This window comes from Urocampus carinirostris, chromosome 20, assembly GCF_059441175.1.
Source record: "Urocampus carinirostris isolate Australia breed hairy pipefish chromosome 20, RoL_Ucar_1.0, whole genome shotgun sequence".
Taxonomy (NCBI): domain Eukaryota; kingdom Metazoa; phylum Chordata; class Actinopteri; order Syngnathiformes; family Syngnathidae; genus Urocampus; species Urocampus carinirostris.
In genome coordinates, this window is record NC_142368.1 from 2044738 (window position 1) to 2060651 (window position 15914).

Consider the following 15914-nt stretch of genomic DNA (forward strand, 5'->3'; position numbering starts at 1 on the left):
ATTTTATACTGCAGTCAACATTACTGGTGGGGCACATATTCATTTTATGACAGAGGCTGTGGGACAGTAAAAATTGTGATCCCTGGCCGTAACTGGCCCCAAGGCCGGACTTTGGACACACATTGAAGTGACGTAATTGGTGTTAAAGTGGACGCAAAAAGAAGTGAATGGTATACACACCGATCATAATCAAAAATGTCTCTAAATCCTATCTAAAATATCTACATACTTCAAAATGCAATAGTACAACATTGTTTTTGTGCTTTTGTCATTTTTCAACACTTTACAAAACTTTATAAAGGGACGGAATTTATATTAAAGTGACGCAAAAGAGCGGGATCAAATCTTATTTAAAAGAAATCATTGGGTAAACGGCAATAATACGATTTCATCTGTTGTTAATAGTTTATTTGCTCATAATTTCCAGTCATTTTTCTCGTGAACGCTAAAATAAACTTTATTTTAGTGTCGTAAATGGTATATTTGTCACTCGCCCTTTATGAAGCCACGCATGCGCAGTCCGGTGGGAAAGTTTCAACTTTCGGGCAGAAGTGGTGGCGGTGGGGGGGAAGAGAAAATATTTTCGAGAATCAAAGTTGCAAAGGAATTGCCCGTCATGGCGTTTCGCCGGAGGAACAAAAGTTATCCTTTTTTCAGCCAGGAGTTCCTCATCCAGAATCACGCCGACATTATCTTCAGTTTGGTGATTTTGATTTTGATTGGCTTGATGTTTGAGGTGAGATGGACTTTTATCCCTTTCTTCCACGTCCTATCATCCTATAACTGTTTTTTTTCCTTGACAAACACATTTTAACAGTATCTGAATTTGATATTCAAATGCATTTTTTCTTACAGAGAAAAAACTTTCCCGAAACTTTCCGACATTTTTTGTAGTACTTTGCACTCGACAAAACGGTAACTGAATTTGAAACAAACTACTGCGTTAACGAGCATCCGAGTCAACTTAATAAATGTGAAAGTGTTTTTTTAATCACAATTTGCACTTTAAAGGGTTCAAGTTTTAGCGTGTCTGCAACATTTTTTGATTACAGTAATCACGTCTCTAAAAAGGAAGCCGGGCTAAAAAGGAAACTACACTACAGGCGCCTTCAAATTAAAAGCAAATCATTCAAAACAAACGCCACGAAACGCGCACACGGCGCGGAACTTGCTTTTATTTGTGAAACAAAACGGAACTGATCTGTCCTTTCAAGCTTGACCTTATTTGAAGTTAACTGCCACGTCTTAAGCCCCCCTGAGGTCCTACCACGGGCAACAGCTTCATTTACAAAATTGCTGAGTACTTAAATCACATAAAATTACGATTTTTAATCCAAATCGACTTCGGAAATCTTATAGACACGAATATCGGAGTGACTTTACGTATGTAGAGTGTTGTCCCTCTTTCTGTTTTGTAAAAGTTGACGTGTCACCCGAGGAGACCCCCTCATCTCACCTATAATTTTGGTGTCTTAAATGTTGCCCGTTTAATATCACATTCTATGTAGAACGCAGTACATTCCATTGTGAAAAAACACATTTTCTCCCAAAGTTAATCTATTCAAGTACCAATTTGGTTAACTTATGATGTAATGAATCACAATTCATGATTGATTAATTGAATTGACTTTCCAGGCAACCGCGAAGACAGCCATTTTGTTCATCCAGCCCCAGTATAACGTCACCACATTGACACCAGGTAAACCTGGCATGCAGTTATTAATTGATGACATCATTATGATTAGTCAAAATGTTTAACTCAATAAACAGGAAAATTGCTTCACAAAATAGTAATATTCTGTGTAATTCTGTCTGCATTTAGATGGAGAAGTGACGTTCTATCTCTACGGATGGAAGGACTGCGCCACTGTCCTCTTCTACTTCTTTATTACTATTATCCTCCATGCAGTTGTGCAAGAGTATCTCCTCGATGTGAGTGCAAAAGAAATGCAAACTTTGTGATTGATATATTGCAAATTTTTGGGTTTCCTTTAACCACTGGGGTCGTGGGGGCACCACTGACTGTGGTGTGTCTTGGGCAAGTACACCCTGTTGGTGACCATCCCTCTCCAGGCCTGTATCATGCAGTAAAATATGGTATGGTGAACCCTCTATTATCACGGGGGTTGTCTCCCAAAAATAACCCGTGTGGGGGAATTTCGGGAAGTAGAAACCTTTTATAAAATTGATATTTTGATTTCTACAATCACAGTAGATCCCCGGTTCCCTAGGTAACAACTTTATAATAGCAATGTAGCAGATGATAGTACTACTTATCCGAAATATACGTGCATATAATTAACTTTTTAATAAATATACATGCAAAAGAAAACTGAAATTTGATTTACTTTGAGTTTGAAGTGGATAGATGGTCAAGTGGAGTAGTGGGTGGATGAAAAGGGAGGAAAGGGTAGATTAAAAAGAATACTGTTTTAAAAACAAGGATATCATGCCCTTAAATTGCCTATATGTTCTTAATCATAGTACCGATCATCAATTGGTTACAGCCATGCAACAAAGTGTGCCCTTCTTTAGATTTTTTTTGATGATCGCAATCTTCGTTTCCATTGTTATCATGTTTTTTTGCTTCTCCCTATAGCATCAGATCAAGCCATGGCACCCATAGCGAATACAGTACCGCCAAACTTGCAGTCTTTACGTAGCCTACGAGATTCTGAACTAAATTAAGAATGAGAAAGGCACCGTGGGAAGTAGTTTAGGCAATAGCATAACTTTATTATGATTGTGTGACGCAAACTGATAGCAGAAAAGCTTTTTTAGACGTTGACCAATAACGGTGAGGCATCTTCTAGACGTAAATTATCATGTGCACGGCCAGTAAAATAATTTGTCGTTGATGTCGTATAGTGGGGAAAATACCGTAAAGAGGGGCCGAAAAAAATTATCGCAAGGTAAAAATTTCATAAGGCGGGGTTGGTGTATCCAACTGTGGTTCCCTGGTCTTTTACTTTGTAGAACCTTGGTTTATATTATAAAATGACCACAAGAGGGCAGCCTTTTATCATCTGCTTGGGAGTATAGAAAACGTTTTGTATATGCTCTTTATCTTCTGCAAGGAGCCACTATTCCACAACTGATTACTTAAACGAAATTTGTTGATGTCATATAAATGCTGTATAGGGGGTTAAAACATGTCATTTCACACTGTAAAGTGAAAATGTCATAAGGCGGGGTCACCATATTCTGGGGTTCTAGCTGGGAGTCAAAGCAGTACTTCGCAGAAAATATAGGGCACGTTTTTCACTACAATTTACAGTCAAGGTGTCACACCCAAAAAAAAAAAAAACCCCAAAAAACAAAAAAAGAAACTCGTTTTGGCTGTACAACGCTAAAGAATCCTTTATATAAAAGCTCACTATATAATCTGTGTTCAGTGTTCAGATACCTTATGATGAATCCACAGAACAAACTGTAAATTCCCCAAAAGACCGGAAGAGAACTTCGTTATTTGATTGGGTGAGAGTGAGGGATGGGTGGAGCTATGCAAAAAGGGCAAGCACTCCCTCCCATCTCTCACCCTATGCCGTCTGCGCCAAAGGTAAGCACATCAGGCTCCGTTTGCAGAATGTTGTAATGTTTTTACAAAATAACTGCTTGCATCTGGCTTTGAAACCAATATGTTTGAAAAAAAAGGGTTTGGGGCACGGGTTTAGCAATTTAGTAAATTTGTCTCATAATATATGATGTGGCTCTTTCCCAAAATAAAATTAATATATTTTGCTTTTATGGGCTCTTTGAGTCAAAAAGGTTCCCGACCCCTGCTATAGACGCACAGGTAGATAAGCTGAGAGACAATTTAGCCAATCAGAAAGCAGAACACAATGCACAATGTAAAATTGAATTTTGTTATATCGTGTTTCACTTTATTGCAAAATTTTGTCCACCTCTCTCCTAGAAAATCAACCGGCGCCTCCACCTTTCCAAGAGCAAAAACACAAAGTTCAACGAGTCTGGTCAACTGTGCGTGTTTCATTTGGTGTCCAGCGTGTGGAGCTTCTACATCCTCGTTACTGTGAGCATGTTTAGAAAATGAATAAATACATCTCTGGAAGGAAATGGCACAAGTAAAACATTATTTCGCTTAACGCAGGAAGGATATCTTCTGCATCCCAGCAGGCTTTGGGAAAACTACCCGCATGCTCACTTAAGGTATGACAGATTCATGTTTTCTGTGTGTAAAAAGAAAATAAGTTGGTTTAATATGATAGGGTTGTGTGCGTACAATGTAAACAATGGCGGAAGGGTGGGGGGAGGAATGAGTAACAGAACCATTTGATATTGAGTGGCCCCCAAAATCGTTACTGCTTCAACCAAAACCACCTAAACATTCAGGTTTCCGTGTTTTAATTATAGCACGCAGATAATGAGAAAAGGGGGAGGAATAAGTAACTTAAACATCACGTTTTATATTTTGTATCCCCGAAACAGTGTCTGCTATAACTAAAAACACCCAAACATTTTAAGGTTTCTATATATTTTAATGAGGATAGCATGCAAACAATGACATAGGGGAAGGACTAAGTTACAGAACCATTACATTTAATATTTAGTGCCCCCCAAAAACGTTTCTGCTTCAACCAAAACCACCCACTTTCAGGTTTCTGTGTTTTAATGGGAGCATGCAGACAATGAAAGAAAGGGGAGGAATAAGTAACTGAAACATCACGTTTTATATTTTGCAGCCCCCAAACAGTGTCTGCTATAACTAAAAACATCCAAACACTTTAAGGTTTCTATATTTTAATGAGGATAGCATGCAAACAATGACATAGGGGAAGGAATAAGTAATAGAACCATCATATTTAATATTTATTGGCCCCTAAAACAGTTTCTGCTTCAACCAAAACCGTCCAAACATTCAGGTTTCTACAGTAATGCTAATTGTGATTCACCCTGGTCAATCCTGGAAGGGGGGTTACCACATGTGAAGTCCTTTCTCAAGGTTTCTCTTTTTTTTCCTCACACTGAGGTTTTTAAGTTGTTCCTTGCCCGCATGCTGGTTCAAGATCAGGTAATTGTGCAATTGTGTAATTATAATCCTGTGCAGTCCTTTGAGACATTTTTGTGATTAAGGGCTATATAAATAAATGTGACTTGACTTGAATGAAGGATTGCATTCAAACAATGGCATAGGGGAAGGAATAAGTTATAGAACCATCATATTTAATATTTTGTGGCCCCCAAAACTAAAACCGCTCAAGCATACAGAAAGGTGAGGGGAAAAAAACCCTGAACTTTCACATTTGATATTTGGTGCGCCCTGAAACTGTCCGCTTGAACTAAACATATACATTTTAAGGTTAAATTGTCTGTTTCAATATTTCATTGAGGATAGTAAATAATGACAGAAGGGGGAGGAATAAGTAACTGAACAGTCAGCTGTTGACATACTGTAGTATTTGCCGCCCCCCCCCCCCCCCCAAAAAAAAAATCAACATTGTTTTAAGGGAAAACAATCCAAACATTTATATATGTTTTTATTTTATTGATCGCATGCAAACAATGAAAGGGAGGGGAGGAATAAGTTCTGATCTCCTCCTCCCCCAATTGATATTTTTGCCCTCCCAAACTATGTCTTCTTGAACTTAAACCACCCAAACATTTTTGAGCTTCCATATTTAAATGAGGATGTCATGCAAATAATTACATGGAGATACATGGAGACTGTCACATTATGTGCTATCGCAATTAATATTTTGTGGCCCCCAAACAGTGTTTGTTTTGGCTAAAATCAAGCCACAATTCAGAGCGGTTATCATTAAAAACAATCACAGAACAGGGAGGAATGAGTAATTGAACTGTCACATTAAATAATGTTTGGGCCCCAAAACTGTCTGGTTTAACCAAAACCACCCAAACATTTAAAGTTTTCCATATTTCATTAAGGATAGCGTGCAAACAATGACTGAAGAGGGAGGAATAACTGAAACATGTCGGCCTGAGGTTTTCCTGCATACCACTGTCTATTCCCGAGCTGGTATGACTCAATTGGAAAAAAAGAAATGCATACTTATTGCACAGTAGCCTAATCAGAGTATTGTACACCACTTTTCTTACTAATTTTGAATTGTGGGCGGGGCCCTTATCAGGTAGCAATCTGGTGTGTGGGAGATTTTTCTGTCCAAAAATGTTGCCGTCTTTTGTGATTCAGGTTCCAGGTGAAGTTTTTCTACCTCACTCAGCTGGCCTACTGGCTCCATGCTCTGCCGGAACTTTACTTCCAGAAAGTGCGCAAGGTCAGTAAGGAAAAGATTGTTTTTTGTGTGTGAAATAAACCAGGGTTCCTTTTTCTAGTTCTGAAGTTAGACTGTCAGGGGAGATACGTTTCCAAGATTTTTTTTGCAGAACGGTTCCTTGCTGCGTGTGTGGTATGGTGTTATGGTCCAGTGCAGGGGTGCTTTCACTTTTAAAGCATACAGGCTACAAATGAAGTAGTCAAAATGATCTACCCATCTCGAAAACGGCAAAACATTGAAATACTTCGGAATGCCTTGAGGATTTTACTGACATTCTTTGATTAAACTGAAGAGTTACTAAAACGAATGCAGATTCAGGGGCGGTCTCCATTGACAGTCTTTCATAAATTCCCCCTCCGAGAAAGGTTTGCCATGCTTGGCAATCGGTGTCTTGACCTCGTAGCTCGCCTTCGTAGAATTTTCATTTGACTCGTGGTGCTTTTTTTTTCTTTTTGTTGCTTCCCACCAAAAGGGGGTGCCAAGGAAACAAAATCCGTGTTACAACTCTCGCTCTAGGTTTAATTTCCTTTATTGGATCCACCAAAACATTCAGTCATTCACGTACGTAGTCAGGTATGTTATAAACCTACAATAAAATTTACACAATTTACTTTTTCAAGTACCGAATAAACAATAAAGCAGTTAAATTATATATGTATTCTAAAGCAACATTCCCTATCCTAACTTCCCACAAACGTTTCAACAGAACTACAATACCCACAAATCACTGCAGTGCCGAAGTGCGGTCATGTGACCGTGCCGAGTCTATATATTTGAAAAACGCAAAACTGAACTACCCCGCGACCCTATGAGGATAAGCGGTGCAGCTAATTAGATGAGATAAAAACTGAACTAAATCAGCGATTGCAAAGACAGCAAAGTTAAACTGCTCAAAGCAGGGGTGTCAAACTCATTTTAACTCGGGGGGGGGGGGGGGGGGGGCACATGACGGAACAAACATTCTCTCGGGGCCCGGACCAATAGATTAGAAAGAAAAAAAAGAGAGAGAGAAAAAAGTAAAGAGGGTAGGACAAATAAAGGAGAGGGAGAGAAACACAAAATAGATAAAAAGAGAAATAGTGAAAGATGGGGTGGGGGATAGAGAAATAACTAAATCCAAAGAGAAATGGAAAGAGAGGAGGGAAGAGAGAGAGAATGGGAAAAAGAGAATGAAAAAGGAAGCGAGCAAAACAAGGTAAAAAGACACAGAAAGAGACAAAGAGGAACAAAGAAAGAGAAAAAGAGACGGAGTGAAAGAGAGAGATAGAAACTTATAAAATGGAAGAGAGAGAAATAAATAGCATTTGTGAGAGGCCCCTGGCTTTGGCAACATCAAGCGGATATAGTTCTACCTGCAGCTCGTTTTTCTCTTGCTCTTCTCAGCGTTGTCTCGCGGACCGGATTCAATCCCTTAGCGGGCCTGATCCGGCCCACGGGTCGCCTGTTTGACACCCCTGGCTTAAAGTCACAAAAACCAACACGTGCTCACAGAAATAATAACAATCAAACTGGAGCAAAACTAAGGAGGACTTACTGGTGGTGTTTCGCTTTGCTTAAGACATACACTCTAACGTTTTAAATTCTTTCGAGCTCCAAAGCTCAATAACGCTCCTGTTTTAAATTCCGGAAGCGCAGTTCTTTCAGATTTTGGTAAAAAAAAAAACTCAAATTTCCACTTGCAAGCCCTCACACTCAACTTTCCTTTTTTATTTACAGTCGCCTGGTCAGGAATGGAGACAGTAGCCAAAGGGTTACTGCCACCAACTGGTGAACTGTTGAATTTTGTTGAATTTTATACTGCGGTCAACATAACTGGCGGGCCACATATTATTCATTTTATGCCAGTAAAAATGTGATCACGGGCCGTATCTGGCGGAGTTTGGACACGCCTGTGCTGGTGGATCCCGATTTTCGTAATGGTGGTAATAGACCGCTTGATTTTTTGTGTAATTGTGTGCGTTTGCAGGAAGAGATACCCCGCCAGCTGCAGTACATCGGCCTGTACCTGCTGCACATTTTGGCGGCTTACGTGCTCAAGTAAGAATTCTGTTCACTTGCAAAATTGATATTTATTTCAAATCGTTTATTTATTTAGGGATATATTTCAACAATTCAAATTTATGGATTTGATTTTTAAAAACTGTGTTTTAAATAGATTATTTTTTGTATTTCAATGTATGTATGAATTTAATGTATTTTAATGTCGTTTTATTTTTTAACAACTTATTTAAACATATTTATTTTATTTGTGTATTCAAAATTCCTTTTAATTCAATCAACATTTTTTCATGTATTTGTTGTTTATTTATATATTGTTTTGTTTTTATATTCATATTAAAATATGTATCAACATTTATTCATTTAAACAATTTATTTTAATTTATTCATTTGAATATAGTCTTTTTTATATTTAAATGTTTTGATTCTGTTTAAACATACTTAATTTTATGTTCTTATTTCAATTTATTCAACCGTGTTTATATTTATATAAATTCATGAATTAAAATAAAAGGTTTATTTAAATATTTTGATATAATTGTATCTTATATTTAAATTTAAATGTATTTTAATACATGGGCAAAATGTATTAACATTTATCAACAAATTGATTTTAACATATGGCTTTGAATTTATTATTTTTGTTTTATTTATTAATATATTTTACATGTACTTAAATTTAATAAATGTATCTGTGAATTTGTAATAATTGAAATGATAAGTTTATTTATTTTAATGTATTGATTTCTTTTATATTTGCTTAAATATGATTTATTGCCATTTTTAGATTTATTGATTCCATATCTATAAGTTTATTCAAATGTATCAGCCAGTTTATTTGAATATATTTGTATTGTTTTAAATATATTTGTTAAATACATGTTACTGTTTTTATTTGAATATATTGTTTAAATGTATGTCATTAGATGTATTCATTTATGTATTTTTCAATATCTTATTTGTTAAATATTTTACACACCATGCACTCAAAAGTAAATTTTTTTCCGAACCTCTTCAGTTTGAACCGCGTGGGCCTGGTGCTGCTCTTTCTCCAGTACGTGTCCGAGGTAGGCTTCCACATCGCCAGATTGTTCTACTTTATCGACGAGAACCACCAGAAAATGTAAGTCCGCCCGATTCCCAAAACCATCTCACACATTTTGTTATCTGATTTTCTCTATTTCCAAAACGATCAAACTGGTTTTGGTCACTGATCTTCTGCATTTCCAAAACGATCTCACCAGTTTTGCTGTCTGATCTCAATTTCCCAAACGATCTCTCACATGTTGTGAGGTCTCCTGCATTTCCAATACGATCTCACTCGTTTTGTCTGATGTCCTCTATTTCCAAAACGATCTTACCCGTTTTGTTGTCTGACCGTCTCGATTTCCAGAACAAACTCACACATTTTGCTCTCTGATCTTCTGCATTTCCAAAACGATTTCACTCATTGTTGTGAGGTCTTCTCCATTTCCCAAAACGATCCCACACGTTTTGCTGTCTGATCTCCTCGTTTACCAAATCAATCTCACACATTTTGCTGTCTGATCTCAATTACCAGAACAATCTCACTCATTGTTGAGAGGTCTTCTCCATTTCCAAAACAATCTCACACATTTTTCTGTCTGATCTTCTCAACTTCTAAAACGATCTCTCATTTTGCTGTCTGATCTTCTCCATTTCCCCAAAACAACCTCACACATTTTTCTGTCTGATCTTCTCCATTTCTAAAACAATCTCACTCATTTTGTTGTCTGATCTTCTCGATTTCCCAAAACAATCTCACACATTTTGCTGTCTGGTCTTCTCCGTTTCACATACGATCTCACACGTTTTGCTGTCTGATCTTCTCAGTTTCCCAAAAACAATCTCACACGTTTTGCTGGCTGATCTTCTCAGTTTCCCAAAAATAATCTCACATTTTTTCTGTCTGATCTTCTCGATTTCCAAAACGATCTCACACATCTTGCTGTTTGATCTTGATTACCTAAACAATCTTACTCATTGTTGTGAGGTCTTCTCCATTTCCCAAAACGATCTCACATATTTTTTCTGTCTGATCTCCTCGATTTCCAAAACAATCTCACTTTTTGGTGCCTGATCGTCTCCATTTCCCAAAACGATCTCACACATTTTTTCTGTCTGATTTCCTCAATTTCCATAACGATCTCACACATCTTGCTGTCTGATCTCGATTACCTAAACAATCTCACTCATTGTTGTGAGGTCTTCTCAATTTCCAAAACGATCTCACTCATTTTGTGTAGGTTCGACATGTGGGCGGCCAGCTTCGTGGTGACCCGCATGGTCACACTCACGCTCATGTTCCTCGCCGTCGGCTTCGGTCTGGCACGCTGCGAGAACCAGGGACTGGACTGGGAGAACGGAAACTTTAATACTGTACTCATCAGGTAAGGGATGAAGGGCTAATACATCAATCCGTCATTTCTTGCGGGGGTTCTATCTATATATGGAAGCCATATACAGTAATCCCTCAGTTATCGCGGTTAATGGGGATCAAGACCACCCGCGAAAACTGAAAATCCGCGAAGTAGCGGCGCCCCTTCAAAAATGCTTAAAAAAGGTATACAGGTATACAGTATACCCCCCCGCCAATAAACCGAAGTAATCGCTGGCATGATGGCAAGGAGTTATTGGGTGACTCATCCAGAACTCTTTACACTGGAACTGAATGTACCAAAACATGACCCACAAGTGTAGCCATGTCTTACATAATCAATTTACACGGAATAGGACTGCGGCAAAACCACTACGAAGCATTCAGTATGATTGTATTCACCGCTCTCAACAACAGGCAGCCATCACAGTTTTTTTGCTTGTTAAGACTACCGGTTGCATATTGAAAATAAAAACTGTGAAAATGTGATATTTGATGAGTGTTTGTGAAGCGTTTTGGGAAACAACAGTTAAAAAATGGTCCGTGTTCATTTTAATGAAAGTGAAAATGCAACCTTCTGACAAAAACAACATACTTTAGCTAGCGGCATCGAACGGCTTTTACAACAAATACATGAAACCACACACAATTAGCCGTGTTTAGGTAATATAAACAACTGCTCGCTTTTGGTATAATAAAGTCAAACTTGAGATGAAATGTGACAGAGGAGAATATACTTACGTCGTGTCGCCGAGTTTCCACCTTGATAAACTGAGCGCCACATAAGAGGGTGGTGAGGTGGGAGGAGTTGAAGGAGGGGCGGGTGAGCGAAGCGGCAATGACTAAGCATTGTGTCAGGGCCTGCCCCTTCCCTTCACAATAAGAGTGTCCAAACCGTGTCCTCAGTTGACATAAGAGGTACTACAGGTTATTTATTTGGTTTTTATAATTTTGCAGTCATTTTGGGATTTATCAAGTTTTACTGTACAATATTTTTTTCTAGAAAAACAACCACACAACACCTCGAATAGGCAAAAGTAATCTTCCGGTAGCATACAATATTTTTTCTTTAGCCAAATAAGAAAATGATAAAAACAAACACAATTATCTGCAAAACTTTTACATTATTTGACCTGCCTTTTTATTTCTTTCTTAAACGGCCTCATCAAAAAGAAATAAAATGTTTTAATACTATGTATTTCCCTAAACCTCATGAGCAGAAATTTAGTATCTAAAAAGGAACAGAAAACAATGCTAATTCCTCACATTTGATAAAAAAAATACTGTACTCTTTAAATATTTGTTTTACAAGTAACTTCTTTGTTGTCAAATTACCATTTTCCAAATAATCTTGCTGCCTTATTACACTACTGTATTGATTGGTGGCGGGCCGTGCGTTTCACACCTAAGCCTTTAGTAGCGCTACGTCGGGATCAATCCAGTTAAATGGAAAACTGCTTTTATCTTTCTTTAGGGTGCCAATAAGTTTCTTTGTTGGTGAAATAAAGCATTTTCCTGAGCCTTTTAGTGCTTTTGCGGGTCCAGATGTTATGTTCACATGCTGCCTTTTAGTCATACTTGAAATTGTAAAAGATTTGCGCGCACGTAATGTAGGTTCTTCAAGCTGTTGTACGTATTTTTAATGTTTCAAAACTATTGAAAATAGTAATATTTGCAGACAACACTAACATTTTCTATTCAAATGATAATTATATTGATTTGGTAACCTGTACTAATCGTGAATTAATTAATCTAAAAGTATGGATGGATATAAATAAATTATCTTTAAATTTAAATAACACCAAAGTAATATTCTTTGGTAATAGGAAGGCAAATCAAGATTTAGAAGTAAAAATGGATGGTGCTGCAATAGAAGCTGTATCAGAAATTAAGTTCTTCGGGGTCATAATCGACAATAAATGAAGCTGGAAAACGCACATCAGACCCATACAAACTAAAGTATCTAAAAGCATTTCAATAATTAATAAAGCCAAATTCATTTTAAACTATAATGCATTGTATTCATTATATTGTTCTCTAGTTTGTGCCATACTTAACATATTGTGCAGAAGTCTGGGGGTAATCATTACAAAAGTTCACTACAGCCCCTTTTTATCCTCCAAAAACGTGCAATTAGAACCATACACAGGGTAGGATATCGAGATCATACTAATGTTTTATTCCCGCAGTCCAAATTATTAAAATGAGATGATTTAGTAAAATGTTTCACTGCACAACTGCCATTTAAGGTCAACAAAAACATAGTGCCAGAAAACATCCCTAAATTATTCATTCGGAAAGAGGGAAATAATAATTTAAGGGGCTGTAGTGAATTCATAATCCCAAAGGTGAGAACCATCAGAAAAAGTATGTGTGTGTCTGTGTGTGGAGTCAAGCTTTGGAACAGATTGCAAGACGAGATCAAACAACGTCCAACTATTCACTTATTCAAATTTAAATACAAAAAAAACCATTCCTGACGAAATACAGAGATGAGGAGGGTGGGGTATAAGTGGTGCGGGAGATTGGGAATAGTACGTCTAGTTAACTTTGTGTTATTGTTGCTATTCTTATAACTAACTATTAATATTATTACAATTGTTGTTATACCATTGGTATATTTAGTGGGGAAGATGAGGGAGTAGGTAATATAAGAATTTGTTGCTGACTACCCCTTTTCGAACATATTATGTAACGTTATTTTGTTGCTGAGTTTTTGCCATGTTCTTTTTTCATTTCGATGTCCGAATAAAGTTTTCATTCATTCATATGTGTAGAGCTTAAACAATATGAAGGCACATAGGCAAAAAAAGGGGTGGGACGGTTTGGCTAATCAGAATGTAGAGTGCAATGCATGATGGAATTCCAGAAATTAGCGAAACCGTGATAGAGCAAGGGGTTACTGTATATGCTCAACTTTTGATGCATATCAGTCCATTGCACTAGATAAAGACCCAAATTCTATAGCTTTCAGGGCACCAAAATACATTTTTTTTCTTCTAATTTTGTTTTTGTGGCTTTTTCAGGATGACTGTTCTTCTTCTGGTCTGCCTGACCCAATCGTGGCTCCTCTGGAAGTTTATCAGATTCCAGCTGAGGCGCTGGAGGGCGTTTCGACACGAGCAAGCCGTCCGCAAGAAGGCCGTCAACAAACAAGCTCTTAGGCCAATGAAGCGGGATTCACGTAAGTATGAAGCCGACATTTTGGGGGATTTTTATATCGTAAATCCTGGTATACAACATAGATAATCCGTTCTGAGGCGGAGATCGCAAAGTGAAATTGCCATATAGTAGAGGATAGAAACCTACGGCAAAATGCTCTCTGACAGACGGCACCCCAGATAAAAATGACAAAAAAAGAATAGGGTTAGTTATTGTGTGTGTAATTTACGTGTACAAGATCAAACTTTATAAACATACATGAGAATGAAAAATGGCATTTTACGCATCTTTGGTGTGACTTGAGTTGGTTCAGTGGTGTAGCGGGCGGAAGGCGGACTGCGACGGCAGATTTTAAGTGAGACTGATTTTAAAACGCCTCTTCATTTTAAACAAAATCCCTGATTGTTGATTGGATAAAGCCATGCAACTTAAGAAGGGTACTGATTTGTGTGCCTACTTCGTTTGTCTGTATAACTGTTAGTTTCCATGGTTACCAGGTTTTTGCTTCTCCCTTTAGCATCACTGCTATTCCTGGGACCTTTGGTGATTAAATGCAGTCCAACGAACAAATTCAATTTACAAACGATCGTCCGGAATCTCTCGTTTGTGAGTAGGGCAGCGACTGTACTCACAAAAGGAAAAAAAACCTAGCAAATAACATTTTCTTTTAAAATCGAAAATCGCATCGAAATTGCAAACTGGTCTGGAAAATAGCAATAGGTTTATTTTCAAAATCGTGCAGCCTTAATTAGTATTCTATATCGACCATAGCGGTTCGGCAGGCCAGCCTGAAAAGCCCGACAGCCCGTCCCACCACTGGTCCAAGATGTCCCGGTCTCATTGCCTTTGTTTGTTATCCTCTTTTCAGTCGGGCATTACGAGAACGGAGTCCTGAAAGGCGAAAACGGGACCTCAACCCGGATCAAAAAACTGAAAGCGCCCTAAGGACCGGATTGGACATACAGAGCGGCCGCCCGACGGGGCGATCCGGCACTATCCCGGTCCCGACTCCCAGGGACTCGGACTACCGATTTTGGGATTCCGATGCTGGAAAACGACCAATCCGAGGGAAAACCGTGAGCCCGAGAAACATTTCCTCATCATTCTCACGATCACTGAACTCGTTTTGCTTTGACGCGTATAGCCGTCGATGGCAGCGAATGAGTTAAAGATCGCCGTAGAGTGCAAACAAACGTGTAGCAATTTTTTTTTGGGATGATGTTATCTTCGTTACCAAGTACTGTATTGCTCGTCTAATTGCCGTCGAGCCAGTTTGGGGGATTAGTTAAAGTGTTACTGAAGTCACAATGATAAGAGTTTACTGTTAGTCCAGATAAGGTGAGATAAGTAAAGCCTGTCTTTTATTGATTTACTTTACTGCATGCCATTCCATGAAATGTCCTTAAATTCAATGAATAATGTAATTTTTCTGGAGGGAAAAAAACAAAGCTTTTCAGTTTTCATCATTTTTTTTCAATGCACATAAACATTTTAGTACTTGATTAATTATCAACTATTCGGACTGTATTTTAGAAATGTCATATTAGCGTTAATAAATTACTTTGTTACATGAATTGGTCATAATTTAATTACTTGAGCCAATAATGTGTCTGAAAAATGATTAATATATATATGCAATCCATATACCGAATATGGTTATTTTTGATGAACTAATTACTTTTAAATAATTAATTTGAGATTACCAGTTAATTATTTTTGAAGTCATTAATTTCAGCTTACCAAATATTAACCAAATTATTTTAGACGATTAAACTATCAGCCAAATGCTATAAAGAATCCATTTTAACTATTCAAAAATAATACTATTTCCATCCATCCATTATCTGCACCGCTTATCCTCAGTAGGGTCCGGGTGTGCTGGAGCCCATCCCATCTATCTTTGGGCACTGGGCAGGGGACGCCCTCTGAACAGGGTACACAGACACACAACTAATTCACACCTACGGACAATTTGGTTAGGCCAATTAACCTGACAGGCATGTTTTTGGAATGTAGGAGGAAACCTGAGTGCCCGGAGGAAACCCACGCAAGCACGGGGAGAACATGTAAAATCCACACATGAAGGTTCAATCTCATGA

At 37.9% G+C, this 15914-nt stretch overlaps 1 protein-coding gene across 1 annotated transcript; it reads left to right on the top strand.

Annotated features, from left to right (window-relative positions):
* The first annotated feature begins 512 nt into the window (after positions 1-512).
* Positions 513-15389, top strand: tram2 (translocation associated membrane protein 2). Its single transcript, XM_088324504.1, has 11 exons — positions 513-736; positions 1636-1699; positions 1823-1932; positions 3917-4033; positions 4112-4170; positions 6173-6257; positions 8224-8294; positions 9274-9378; positions 10523-10666; positions 13680-13837; positions 14684-15389. Exons 1-11 carry the CDS (start codon positions 617-619, stop codon positions 14758-14760), a joined length of 1110 nt encoding a protein of 369 aa, XP_088180630.1. The 5' UTR covers positions 513-616; the 3' UTR covers positions 14761-15389.
* The last annotated feature ends 525 nt before the right edge of the window (positions 15390-15914 follow it).

Bases quoted from the DNA above. Each gene is read 5' to 3' on its own strand.
- tram2 (XM_088324504.1), top strand. From the start codon at position 617: ATGGCGTTTCGCCGGAGGAACAAAAGTTATCCTTTTTTCAGCCAGGAG. The intron at 9,379-10,522 runs GTAAGTCCGCCC...CATTTTGTGTAG, and splicing joins GACGAGAACCACCAGAAAAT to GTTCGACATGTGGGCGGCCA. The intron at 10,667-13,679 runs GTAAGGGATGAA...TGGCTTTTTCAG, and splicing joins TTTAATACTGTACTCATCAG to GATGACTGTTCTTCTTCTGG.